Source organism: Opisthocomus hoazin, chromosome 4 (genome assembly GCF_030867145.1).
Source record: "Opisthocomus hoazin isolate bOpiHoa1 chromosome 4, bOpiHoa1.hap1, whole genome shotgun sequence".
NCBI lineage: Eukaryota > Metazoa > Chordata > Aves > Opisthocomiformes > Opisthocomidae > Opisthocomus > Opisthocomus hoazin.
This window is the reverse complement of record NC_134417.1, coordinates 3,725,585-3,739,812: the sequence shown is the minus strand read 5'-3', so window position 1 is coordinate 3,739,812 and position 14,228 is coordinate 3,725,585. Positions and strand designations below refer to the sequence as shown.

General features: G+C 46.0%; 2 protein-coding genes across 4 annotated transcripts in view; one reads left to right on the top strand and one right to left on the bottom strand.

The window, feature by feature from the left end:
- The window catches only part of LIMS2 (LIM zinc finger domain containing 2), a 32,119-nt gene extending 18,431 nt beyond the window's left edge, over positions 1–13,688 (bottom strand). The window contains exons 1-2 of one of the 3 annotated variants that reach the window (XM_075417603.1): positions 13,559–13,688; positions 12,393–12,477 (exon numbers count right to left, since the gene is read on the bottom strand). Coding sequence is in view for 1 of the 3 variants with exons in the window: in XM_075417601.1 (XP_075273716.1) it covers positions 11,657–11,667 (11 nt within the window). In the remaining 2 variants the exon portion in view is untranslated. Of the gene's footprint in view, positions 1–11,656; positions 11,782–12,392; positions 12,478–12,940; positions 13,303–13,558 lie in introns of those variants that run through there. The other 2 variants (XM_075417602.1, XM_075417601.1) reach the window with 2 other exon arrangements.
- SFT2D3 (SFT2 domain containing 3) lies at positions 13,458–14,206 on the top strand. The gene has a single exon (XM_075417604.1). The coding sequence runs from the start codon at positions 13,526–13,528 to the stop codon at positions 14,204–14,206; it is 681 nt and encodes a 226-aa protein (XP_075273719.1). The 5' UTR covers positions 13,458–13,525.
- The last annotated feature ends 22 nt before the right edge of the window (positions 14,207–14,228 follow it).

Below are 14,228 nucleotides of genomic sequence, written 5' to 3'. Positions count from 1 at the left end.
AAGTGAGGCTAAAAAACCCCAAAGCACTCTCAAATCATGTAAAGGATGTTCCCTCTGTCTCCCCTAGAACATGGAATGACCCCAACCTCTTTCACCAAAACTTTAACACTTGCCATCATTGTAATCGAAATTCTCTATATACTAACAGAATGCAGTTTTTAAATCGTATATCACATGTCCAAACAGGGAGGGAAAAAAGATATGGAAAGAGTCTCAGTTTCTTGCTGCAATGCGATCTTTCTTTCAACCACCAGACTATCCAATAATATAATAATTCAATATTATTACACTTTGAGATATGGAAAAACTATTTTATGCCTTCTGGGCACCTTCTGAATTCTATGATTGGAAAGACAGCAGTTTTATGGGAGGGAGTACAAAAAATTTCCAGCATGTTAAAAAATATTTGTGTAGTAGTTTTCCCAAAGCACATAACATATACATAGAATAAAAGATAGCTTGGTTTAAAAGGTTTCTTTCTTTCATATTCAAAGTTACTTTGAACCGAATTTCCATTGCTGGTGTTATTCTACATCCTGACATTCTACTTTCCACACCTCTTCATAAAGAGCAGTAATTCATTAAGTATGTACCAGTAGTAGAAGATTCTCCATCCTCTGATCAGAGACACCCCTACAAAAACACACCAACATTTGTATTCCGGGGCGTTGTGCTCTGAGCGCAACTAGAATGAGCAGGCAGCAGCGCAGCCAGCAGCCTCATACTCCCAAGGCAACAAAATCAGCCTCGTGCTCCAGCTGGCTCAGCTGAGCCAAACGCACCGCATCTGCAGCCTGTACTAATGTCCTACGCTGTGACCTGGAGTGACCCCTCCATAAAAATATACTTTCTTTTTGCCACTGCCATTCCAAGAGTGGCAAAGACCAAGGGAGCTGGTAATAATTTCAAGAATGGAGTACTGATTTAGCAGAAATTTGTTGTGACTTGTTTCCTTATTGCCATAGGAAGGAGCTTTAAAAAACAGACATGGACCAGAATTATGGACGAGCCGGAAATCCTGTGATTTTAAAAACTAGAGATCATAGGTTAAAAAAACATTTTTATCCTGACAGAGCACCACAGCAATAGGTCAACACAAAAACACCAGTGTTTGCAGCAAAGCTGAGAAACCTAATTGGCTTAGTGTTCAGTCGCCACTCTTTCAGTTAAATCAGGCAAATGGGTACCAGGACTTGAAAATATTATGTCCCCACAAAGTATTCTGTCCCTCCTGAAGAATGTGATGCCAGAATTCCAAAAACTTGAGCTAGCCATGATTAAGAAAGCCTCATGTCAACATCATTGAAAAAGCTCCTTTGAGATATAGAAGAAAATCAAGCATGACAGTGTTCCAGCGTGTCTCAGTTTCCCACACAACGGCAAGTGTTACACCCTACACACTAACCACAAAGCATGATCTAAGGTTGTGTCTGTTGGTTTTTTTTGCTTCACAAACATGAAATCAACTTTCAGAAAAATCCTGATTTTTTTCTTCTTTCTGTAGACGCACTTCAACAGCACCCTAGGGAAGAAACAGTACCCACCGCCGCCACTACCAACGACCTGCTGCCTGAACTCTGCAAGAACAGAGCTGCCACCAAGACAACAGCAGCATGCAACAATTTCAGCCTGCAACCTGCACAGCCACATTCCTGTACGAAACACAGTGCAAGTTCATGAGCGTGATAGCTCATGCCAAACACTGTCGAATATTCTTATCCCAGGAGAGATTCTGACACAAGGGCCATGGTTGCGCTGGCGAGAAAGATCACAAAGACGTAGGGACTCACTCATAAGAATAAGGCTTTCGGGAGCCTCCATTCCAAAGCCAGCATTTGATGGCTGTCAAGGCAGACTAACCTCATAGTAAACCCTAACTTCTAAACAATATAAACTCCATCGGAAAATTGAAATTTCTAGGTAAAGTCAAACGTGCTATTGTTCTGTGTTCTATCTTCCCTTACATGAAGTGTAACCTTGGATTCAATTTTTAAATCTCAAGAAAATAATTTACCTCATTCATTTACAAAAGCAAGGGAATATCAAGAGTCTCAAGAGTTTATTTACTGTTGCTGATGCATGATGATGCAAAAAGTCCAACTCCTAGCCACAGCATTTTGCTCAAGACATTCCAGTACTGTTTTAACAACAGAAAATGATATGCAGCAAAAAATCACTAGTGATTTTGCAAAACGGCATAGAATAAGCACTTCAAAGACTCAGAAATGCAAAATATTAAAAAATTTTCAAAATGTTTGAGCTAGAACCACTTGGTTGATGCTGACAAGATTTCCTTAAAGGCTTAAGCAAGATGACCGTGATGCAGCCCGAGCGGCTCAAGAAATGCCACAACGCAAATGAGCTAATGATTGTGACTTGTTACTCATATACGAAAGAAACTGTTAGTCCAGGAAAAAAAAAGAACCTGTACAGAAAATAACACAGATCTCTGCCTCAACTATAACCCAGCTGAAGTACGTTGGGGAAGAGGCGTATAGAAGACAAATAAATCACAGATCAGCTCCTGACCAATGTGTCTCTTGCAATACAAACCAGTAGCTGTGGCTCTCTGATAATCATAGCTCGAGTTCTACCTCTCTGCTCTCTTTTCATTCATAGCTTTGCATCCATTTTTACCTAAGATGCGTTATTCTTTTACTCTCAAGCTAAAATTTGCAACATCAGCATTACCCTAGAAGTATAACTTTGCATTTATTCAGCAGTTTTACTTTCACATATCCCATAGTTTCTTAACCTCCCCCAACTACACAACCCTGTGTGCCCTCTTCCTTGCACAAAACCAAGCATTTATTCAACTAGTTCAAGGCTAAAATTAACCAACGCTGGAACGGGGAGGGAGAATAGTTCTAACTCTGACCAGTTTTATAATTCAGTTTACTACACTGCGGCAAGAACACTTCTGCCAGCAGCATGGGGAGAGCAAGAGCAATGCCAAAACCATCTTTTTAATGGTGCTACCATTATGTTACCACAAACGTTTGACTTGCTGTGTCAATCACAAGGTATCTTGATCTGAATCTTTCCCACAAAGGACAGTCCCCAATACAGAGTGCTTCTTGTATTCTGTTTGCTCACTGATTTTTTGCAATTTAGTAAAATACAGAATCTTCCTCTGTTTTAACAATAAGCTGGTGACACAAAGACAGGAAAGGCTATTAAAACACGACCAGCTCAACATCCTGAAGTTATCCTGTCCTGTGCAAACTCCAAAAATACCAGTGCTTAAACAATGCTTTTTCTAATCTTTCACCATTATATGCCACATCTTTAACAAATTATCTTTGTTAAAGTACCTAATTCACAGAAATTAGTTATTTACCTTTATAATTATGTGTGTGTTTCTCATGCTTTCACTTCTCAGAAGTATTTACTATAAAGTATCAGCATCTCTTCTTTCACTTCCATTATCTCAAAGGAGCTAAAATGCGGTTTGTTTACCGCATCGATAGGACAGATCACTCTCAAATGTGTTTATCAGTTATCATCAACTAGCAGCAACACTACTTTGGGATTACTCTCATTTGCCTGAAGAAAGGACATAAACTATCAGGACCTATGATAGTTAGCAGTAGCTCAAAAACTACTGATAAAATGCCAATAATCCAGGAGACAAAATTCCAAAACAGATTATAATCTTCAATACTGTCATCTGCTGAGCAAAACCAAAACACATGGCTTTATGTTTACTCTGCTTCAAGAACGACGTGAAAAATGTGTTCAATTTACCTAGCTAGACATTTCCCCCATAAATCACTCCGGCAGCTGCAAAAAATCTGTCTTGTGAACTCACTTGGCCTTATTAAAAATTATGCCAGCATATAGTTTATGTGCAAGCATGGCCTGCCTTGCTCTATACACGTGTCACCACAGCACTACAGGCACAGCCTTCTCGCCTTCAGCACAGCGCAACACCGGCCCCTGGGCATTCTGCCGCCCAGCACCATATCCCTGTAGTCAGTCCTACCTGTGCTCAGCTTCAGAGACAGCTCCCAGCCTCGCTCCACCCTCCCCAGACCTTCCAACCTGCCCAAGCACCTTCAGAGAGCCATCACTGTCAGCACTGCTACACCAATGCTTCCCAGGTCACCTCCTCCAGCAGCCTCACACAGCATGCTTCACAGCATAGGTTTAAAAAGAGAGGTCTCGCACAGATAAGCATTTTCCAAACACCAAGCTCCAGCCTCTAAAATCTAGCTGACATAGAAGGTAAATGAGAACTAACCTTGTCTGCCTGCAAAACCATACTAGTGTATAGCTGAGTACTATAAACACGCTGTTCAGAAAAGGCCATTCTTTCTGCATAGCGAATTAAGTACATCTACTTGAAGGCAGTTCTAAACTGTAACTAAAAAAAAATATCAAAGCTTAAAAAAAATCTGTCATGTTTACAAATTCGGAAAAAAATTATTAGAAATTATAATAGGAAATCACGGGAAAAAAAACATTGTGCCTTCACCTTCTTTCTGGAAGGCTCTGACAGGTTACAATGAAACACAGTTAAGTAGCTGAAAGGAAATTACATTTTGACAACGTGACATGACTATGTCTGGGCATTTATCTCCTCATCCTTCCTATCTCCAGGTCACACTGCTGTTCGTGTTCCATTGCTGCTTTTTCAATGCTTTTTCCTTTTTTTCGCTCACCAGTCCCTTCTATGCTTCCTACTCTTCCTGAACAGCATCCTGCCCACTCAATGGCATCAAAATTTCTTCCACTACCTTCTCACTCACCACCTCACTAAATTCTCATATATTCACATCCACAATTTCATGTAGGAAAACTTGAAAGATTACCAACTAATACCTATATGCTCAAAGGAAAATAGTGGGAGAAGTAGGGTTCTTGTGAGGGATCACAGTCCAAACTGAGAAGACAAACCAGTTGCTCAATTACCGATAAGCATCACATCTGTCTCCTGCTAGGAAAAGACTGAAATTCAAAACTTCTGATAGAAAAAAAACCTCCCCTCCTGCGTGCTCACTGCTCTCCCCAGCAACACAGACTTCAGATGCCATACTGCTGCTGCAGCTCACAGTTCTCCCAAAATGCAAGAAAACAAGTTTTATTTAAGTCATGTTAATTTCTCTCCTGCCCAAAATTAACTTTAATGAAAACTGAGAAGTAAAGTAAAATTTTCATCTGAAGCACGGGAAAAGTAACAATCAAATCAAGCAATGGAATTGTCTGGACAGATTTAAGAAGCTTTGGTTGACGTGTTCGAAACAATCTCAAGAAGTCGCTACACTGGAAACTTCAGTTTCTGCTGGACTAGAGTTATTTACAAAAACTGAAATCAGCTAGCTTGCCATTAACAGTATAGGTGAAGAAATGGACTACTGAGCCCTAAAAATGAAGGAACAGCAGAATTTAATCAGCATTTTAAAGAATTATTGCATTTCATCATTTCTTTATTCCCATAGTGCCCAAATACTTCACCACTAACAGCACTAACGTTGGTTCTGAACAGTCTAGTACAGTGCTTCGAAACGGGAAAGGTTCTCCATTGTTGCTTTCCTGTTATTGTTAAAAACTGAAAGCTTTCTCATCAGGAAAGTCCTTTCCTTCGTAATCTACTTGAAAATGAAAATAAACAGACTTCATCCCCTCTGGCTGTGTGCAGACAATACACGCTTTAAACAAAAAAGCCCCACCACCAAAACTGAACGTCTATCAAATCCTGGAAAACGCTTCAACAGTACCATCCCCTTCGCCTCAGAGACATACCCACGTATCCCAGCTGCCGTATCTGTCCTGCTGCTCAGGAGGGACCCTGTGCCACTTAGCCGATCCTGCCGGCGTTGATAAAGTTTGGAGGATGCCAGCCCCCGAAGTCTGAGGCCAGCCATGGCACCCAGTGCCACTGTGAAGGGGAACACAGAGAGACAACTGGAGCGAGTGCTAGCAACACCGATGCTCAATGAGTCACCTTCCTTTTGGGAGTTGCCTTTACATTTTAGAAGAGCTAAAGCAGGATGCATAGACCCCTGCTAGAGCATTGTTTCTTACAATTCGTCTCCCATTCTGCTACAGTCTCAAAGATCAGACACCTCTTTCCTGTATTCCACTAATTACCTATTTAAGCCAGCACACCAGGAGTCTACATCAGCAACTCACTCTGCGTTAGACTTGCATAATGGATCTGTATAAATTTCATAAATGTGATTTTAAAAAAATCCGGAGTCATCACATAATTAATCCACTTAATTCACGAAGACTCTCTGATCAAAGCAACAGAGGAAAACAGAAAAGCAAATGGGTTACTAGATCTCTTGACAACAAACGCTTGAGTTTACTGCAGATCAGTACCCGACCCTGGCACCTCTCAGACGGTTCGCTGCAGGCTGTTGCCTCACACAATGTCTTAAGGATACTGCAAACAGCAGAGCTGCTCCTTCCATTTGGATACAGCGTATTCCAAGACACAGAGCCATGAAGATTTTTGCTCTCCAGCACACAGTGGAGAGTCAGGAAGCAGGCAGGAGGAACATACTTGGCATTCCAGCTTCCAGAGCTCTCTGCCGGGAACTGAACAGGGACTTCTAACAGGAGTTTGCCCTTTCTACCACTCTCCCCCTCCCCTCCACCCACCGCTGGAAGAGAGAAAGAGGATCACACAGCACAAATGGCTCAGGCCTGGTGTGTGTGGGGGAGAAAGAATAAAAATCTGAGAATGCAGAAGTCAGTTTTTAACAGAACAAAAGGAAAGGAGTGGAGGATGGGAGTGTCTGAGTCAGTGTCATTCGACCAGCATCACCACAAGAAACATCTCAAGAGTCATTACCAACAATTTAACTTTTATAAAATTACAAAAAAAAAAGGAGGATTTTTGTAGCATGAGAGTGAAATATATTCCGTGACTAAAGTTTGGCAAGCTATAGAGGGAAAAAAAAAAAAAAAACCAAACACGAGAGAAGTGATGACTTCATCAGTACTAAATGAGTATTAACCAGCACAGATCCCTTCTGTCCTTTAAAGAAAACCAGAAGGGTTTGCTGGGACCCAGCAGAACAGGCACAGATAAAGAATATCATGCTTTCAAAACAGAAGTCAGTAACCTCAAAATCTACAACTCACCCCACATTTCATTGGGAGTTTCAAGCTCCTGACCTCTGACAGCAATCTGCCACTATCATTTCTTTCAGACTGCGTATGTGCTTTATCCATTTCTACTTTATGACGGCAATGGAACAGAAGAAGAAAAATATCCTCCGTACTGGGTGTTTTTGCCGACCTTTTACATTTTAGAGCAACAAAACACTTTTAAAATGTAATATTAAATCATCTTTTTACTTTTAGCACAAAGTAAAATATTAAATCACTGCGACATTAACCTCCCTTAACCTTAAGCAATCTAGCTCAAAATCTCCTCTCTCAAACACCTAAGCTTTTACTCTTCTGACTCATACAACATGATTTTATTGGTTTTCAAATAACCACTCTTCCACAGAAAAAGTGTGACTCTCTTCTTCAAAAGGTAAGATCGGGGGATTGAAGGGGGAAAAAAAATCAGAACAGTAACCATCCCATCTTGCCGTCCCTCAACACAAGCTCGCTCACTCACTCTCTTGCTGCCTTGCATATAAAGAGTGAAAATGCATGGTTTTTCTTTCCCTCTTGACAGATCACTTTTAAGAGACAGTCGATGCCAAAATCTTGCAGCTGGTTACTTTCTGGGCCAAAGCAGAGAAGAAAGCAGCTAGACTTCTTTCAGGCATTAACAAGCAGTTCTCCTCAGAGAAGCACCTCTATGACCCCAGAACAAACTACGAAAGACCTTCCAACGAGTTAAAATTTACCTAAAGAGCCTCAGAGAACAGATTCAGATGGAAAGATAATACGATAAAAAACACATTTTTCAACCCAGAAGAGTAGAAATAGCTGCTCGTAAGTCAGAGAGAGGAGACATCTCTTAGTTTGATGCAGGTACTTTCTAGTCAGTGCCAAGAACGTTGCTTAATATTATCGACCTTTATACTCCCTTCTCCTCTTTCAAACCATTTTACTTGCAATTGCTTCATAAAATGGAGCACATGCACAGCAGCAGCTCTCTAATTAAAATGCATCTACTCAAATGCTAGCCTAATCAAAAATAATATACTCTTATTTCTTACCTCAACTGGATTAGGAACAATCAATAAGCGTATCTGTAAATGCAGCTGTTCTTCTTTTGTTGACTGCAGGAAGTACATAGGCGTATCCAGATCCCAATTAGACCAAGTATAGAGATAACAAAAATTTCTTACAAAAATAATTATGCCCTGAAACACACACTTAGGAAACATTTTTCCTTGGGCTTTGTATTAGGTAAATTTCTAAAGGCAATATAAAACAGCACAGGCATTTTTTACCTTTACATTTTCTAATCAACACCACAGCAATAAAGTCTTAAAGGAAATTATCTTCAGTTCTGGTATATTTTCTACTCTGGGTTTTTGACAACGTTTTGTTCACTGGTCATTCACTGATCTTCTTTCTTAGGAATAAGCCCATCACAAACAACAAAGAAAATACGGGAAAACACAGTAGCAACCCTCCCTCCCCCAAAAAAACCCTAAGCCCAAATAATACTCCAAAAAGCAAAAATCAAAATGGACAGATGGAGCAAATACATCAAATACAAATTCTAGGAGCACTCTTCACTTGTTTCTTGGTAAGAAAGTACCATAGCGTATTTCTAAAGGTACCCAAAATCACATAAATTGTATTTCTCAGCATTGCAAAATATAGAAAGGCTGCTTAGAAACATACTATTTTTATATGTAACACATAATCTCTTATACAGAGTTTATTTCCAAATGTAGTTAAACAACATGTAACTCAATAAAACTAAAATACATCCACCACTCTCATTTCTTTCTGTCTTGTTATCTTTGGATCTTAGTTGCTACAGATGTATTCAAAGAAAGGGTGATTTCTGGGTTCTTTTTAAGTTAACAGCATTACTTTAAACCACAGACTACTCTTGAAATTGGGGACTACTAACAGCCACTTTACAGTCAAGACACAGAGAAACAAAATTGCTCAGCCAAGACGTGGCAGTCAGAATTGTTATTTGGGAATTCCAATGATCTACTTATCCCTTTTCTCCAACAAAACACAATAATCCTCACATTGTAACTCATGATATGTGTCATATTTGAATTTCATTTGTTAAACAGTCACCTATTTTGAGTAATTTTCTACTATGAACACAGAGAGGTGCACATCTTTCTTTTCATTTTCTGAAATTGTATTTTTCCCTAATGCTAAAAATCAGTAAATCAAATTACTGCGGCTATTTAAATTCAGGAAACATCCTCTGCAGCTAAATGGGACAGAACATTTAAAAATGAAAATGGAGTTATTTTTCATCTCCTTTAATTACTAACAATGCATCAGTAATCATAGTACTTAAAAGCGAGTCCTTTTGTGCTTCTATTTGACAAGAAAGGTGAGGTGAAAAAGAATAATGTGACAGCACTGCCTGTTCTCCAGTTTTCCTTGCTCTAACACACTGTAAAACAACAAAATCATCCCCTTCCCTGTGTCAACAGTTTCAAGACCAGAGACACATTTATGTCACATTGCTGGCTCTGGAAGGCTCCCATGGATCGATATTGTAGGGATGCTCCAGCTGTGAAACGGTTCATCTTCCGGAACCCTGAAAACCCAGAGTCTCAAAATCTGGAGAACATTTGACTACCTAATGTCGACAGATTTTTAAGAACCACCACGTAACAAACATCGCACGACACCTGGCCACAGTTCAGTAGAGTGACCTGCAGGTGGATCTAAGGAAACACGTTCTCCATGCTGAATTTTTTCTAATGACTCAGGAGTCAGTCCCAGCCTGAAAACAACACTAAACACAGTGCTTGTCAAACGGCGTGGGTCAGACAAGGCGCTGAGCAGTACAATGTTTCACAGACACCAAGAAGCACAGGGTTTGTTCTGCTGTGAAACTGCTACCCTAAACGGATTGTACTACTGCCGAGGAAAAAGTCAGGTGGATTACAGCTATGATAAACGTCTCTGATACAACAGTTAATCACTTTGTCCTAGGAACCACAACAGATAGAAATTTAGAGATATTCATAGCTGACCAGCTTCCCAGGATAAACATTTCCGAAACCATTAAGTAACACTTGCATTCACTTTTCAAAAGCTGAAGCCTGCTCATTTTAACAACCCTCTGAAGTGCACCTAAGGGAAAAAAAAGAGAGAAATCCTGCATTACTTTGGAGAACTGCACACTCTGCAGTGTCTCAACTTTCCGCTAAGCCTCATGCTTCACGTCAGAGCTTCTCACTGAATACAGCGTGGTACCTTAACAGTCAGACTTCTGAGGAAGCATGGGAGAGAAGATGACAAGAATTACTGTCCACAGTCACTTCCCATTGTCTTCTTTACCTGAGTGATCTCACCCAAGGTAAATAGGTCACTTCAAACAGCCCTACATCGCAGTCCTACAGAAATAAAATCACCTGGGTTCACACAGCTGCAATTCTTCCCAGGTCCTCCCCATCTTGTCCCCTTTTAGGACATGCATGGGTACCCATGACCTGTGAACATTTAGGACTCTTGAGTCTTCCTCTAGTTGTAAAGGAAAAGAATGTAAACTTATAAATCCACACCTAATTTCACACATCAGAAGAACAAAAAAGGGACCATGAAAACAGGGAAGACAAAGTAATCTGAAGACCGAAGGCAAAAAACAGTGTTCTGAGCATGTACAATCACTCATCAATGTCATCACCACCGAGCGCAAAAGTAACACTCACCCACATCATAGATGAGCATCTAACAATTATTCAACATGTTCTCACATCTAACACCCCACCAAATGTGATTTACACCGAATAACGATAAGAAGCTGCATAACATAAACACAGAGACCTTACACAAAAGAAAAACAAATACTTATACACAAACTACTCCAGATCTACTTCTGTACTCCCAGTCACGAAGAGCAATGCTTCAGAATTACAGTAATGATAGGATTGAGGATGACTATCCTAAAAAAAGGCACCCTACTATTTTAATACTACTTCTTCACGCTTTTCATCTTCAAGACATTTTACAAAAGAAGGTTATTTTCTCAAACTGCTTTGTAAGTCTGGGTTTTATTTCACAGACGGGAGAACAAAGTGATCAGAGACACCAAAGCATTTATGCAAGCCCTCGGAAGATGCCAGTAAACGCTTTCCCCGCTGCTTTTCTCATTTACATCTGTCAGTTATGTGGCTTTACGGAGTTCTCCAGTGTCAGACAGCGTGGGAGGAGAATCAGGCTCCCGATTTAAACAGCTCTCGGAACACGTAACCCCAAGCGCAGCCCGGGACCGTGCGGGCAGAGGGGCAGGCCAGCCCGCAGGGCCCCGAGGCGGGGCACAGCGCCCGAGCCTCAGCACCGGGCTGCAGGGAGCCCGGCCGCCGGGCAGACACCGCTCAGACCCGCAGCTGCTCCTTCCCAGCTCTGTTTCTGCTCTTCCCGCCGCCACGGCCCCGCGCAGGGTGCGGCACAGCGGGGCAGCCCCGACTCTGCCCTTCCACGAGGTCCAGTTCCCGACCCCGCACGGCCCGCAGCCGCCCGCTCCGGTACGGGAGCCGGCCTCCCGGGAGGAGAGCCACGAGAACCCGGGGCTCCCCGGCCTTACCTGCCCGTCATGGCGGCGCGGCAACGGAGGGGTTGCGAGGCCGGGACACGGGGCTCGGCTCGGCGGCTCCAGCCCCGGCGGCGGCACAAACCCCGCCCCGGGCCGTCCCGGGCCCCCTGGGCGTGGGCGGGAGCCGCGGCCCCCGGTGACTCAGGGCAGCCCCCCCCGGGCCCCGCGCATACTTTTCCTATAAAGGGAAAGAAATATTGAGCAACGAGGCGGCAGAGCGGGGCCCCGGGGACCGGGCCCGCTCCCACCTCGGCAGCCGCCGTGAGCCCGGGAGGGAGAGGGGCAACGCGCACGGTACGGTTTTGTCCCCAGGCCGTTACCTGGCACACAGTTCTATCTGACATACACCTCGCTGGCGTGACAATTTATTTTTTTAACAAAGCGGCCACAGTTCCTGCCCGCTGCGACACCCCTCACACACCCCCAAGGTGAGGGGCAAACAGCTTTGGGGCATCTTTTACCCTCGGGGCAGCAGAAGACACATCTGGAAGGCGTCCTCACTTCGAGGGATCACGCTCCCCAACGAGGACCCCTCCATGTCCGACATTTTCGATAACGTCTAATCCCTCCTCGAACTTTGTCCCGAGCACCTAAAAGAGTTTTGTGTTCTCCAACACAGTAATGCGACGCTACAGCGATCCACCACACAGGACAGGGAGCTTCTGCCCAAAGCCGATTTCAAATTTTATTCGCATCTTGCAAGGCTGCCCAGTGCGACGTGACTCACCATTGCTACAGGCGTTGTTGCAAGCTCGGGACTGGTGAAGGAAACTGTGCTGTTTCGTGGTATCCAAACACCTCATTTTTCAGCCCTGCAGTAAACATTTAGAATCATACAGGTTAAATTAGTATTTGATATTTTTAAGCACCTAAACTAGGGTGAAGAATTGAGTTAGTTGTTCTTATTTTGGTTTAACGGTTGGCTAAGGGTAATGGGTAATCTTACTAATAAAGAACTACCAATTCAACAGATGTGGCTGAGCACACAGTAACAAACAGGCAAGCTCAGTCATCTCCAGTCTCTCCTGTTGGGATGGTTTCTGGGGGCCAACATGCAACATCTCCACTCTTACAGTTCTCCCTTTAGACAGAAGCCGAGAGCACTTGGACCGAGTGCGTGAGGAGACAACTCCGGGTGCTGCCAGCGGTCCCGGGAAGAGCAGGGCTCTCTCCCAGCCACGGGCCCACCAGCCCGGGCCATCCCTCCTCTCGCCTGCTGCGTCCCCTGGGGCTACTCGGGAGCAGCACCCACACCGAATACCATCTTTCTCTTACCAATCCACATTCTGAAGGTGACACAGCCTTCTTTCCAGCTGCTGAAACGGTAAACTGCGACTGCTCGCAGCCACCAAGCCTCAACGAGGAGCAGCTGAAGCAGGCTCTCCCTCCAGCAGCAGAACCCCGGCACCCCCTGCCTGAGAGGCCTCCCCGCACCTTCTGCCAGACGCATCTCCCTTTCCTTCGAAGCGACCGGCAGGCGAGAAGCCGCCCCTCACAGCCCGCCTCACGGCCCCACATCGCCCTTAAGGGACCGCGCAGCCGCCCGCCTCAGCCCCTCACGGCCCCACATCGCCCTTAAGGGACCGCGCAGCCGCCCGCCTCAGCCCCTCATGGCCCCACATCGCCCTTAAGGGACCACACAACCGCCCGCCTCAGCCCCTCACGGCCCCACATCGCCCTTAAGGGACCGCGCAGCCGCCCGCCTCAGCCCCCTCCCGGCCCCGCGCGCACGCGCACCGCCCCGCGCGAGGGCGGGCCGCCGGAGACGGCCGGTAACCCGGATGCAGCTACGGCGCAAGATGGCGGCGGGGCAGGCGGGCCGGGTGTTGTAGCGCCGGCGAGCGGGTTCCCGGCCCCGCCATGGCGGACCTGGGCCGGCAGTTGCAGGAGTACCTGGCGCAGTCGAAGGCCGCCGCCGCCGGTGGTTCCAGCGCGGCCCCCGCGTCGCCGCCCGCCGGCTGCTCGCAGGAGGAGGCGGGGAGCGGCGGACTGGGGGCCTGGCTGGGCCCGCTGAACCCCTTCCCGCCGGGCAGCGGCGGCCACCCCCCCCCCGCAGCGGCCGGCTCGGGCTCAGGCTCGGGGTGGCCGTGGGCGGCCGAGGCGGACCCGTGCCTGCCGGGTCTGTCGCGCTGGCAGCGGCTGGCGGGGAGCGGGCTGTGCCTGCTGCTGGCCGCCCTCTGCTTCGGGCTGGCCGCGCTGTACGCGCCGCTGCTGCTGCTCCGCGCCCGCAAGTTCGCGCTTCTCTGGTCCCTCGGCTCGCTCTGCGCCCTGAGCGCCGCCGCCCTGCTGCGCGGGCCCGCCCGCCTGCTGCGGGAGCCCGGCCGTGGCTCGCTCCTCTACCTGGGCGCCCTCGGCGGCACCCTGTACGCGGCGCTGGGGCTGCGCAGCGCCCCGCTGACGGCGCTGGGGGCCGCCGCGCAGCTGGCCGTCGCCGCCGGCGCGCTGCTGGCCGCGCTGCCCGGGGGCGCCGCCGGCCTGCGCCGCCTGGGCGGCCTCCTCAGCGCCGCGCTGCGCCGCCGCGGGAAGGCGCTGCCGCTGTGAGCCGCGCGGCCGGGCCGGGAGG

Coding starts and splice junctions, on each gene's coding strand:
- SFT2D3 (XM_075417604.1), top strand. CDS start 13,526: ATGGCGGACCTGGGCCGGCAGTTGCAGGAGTACCTGGCGCAGTCGAAG.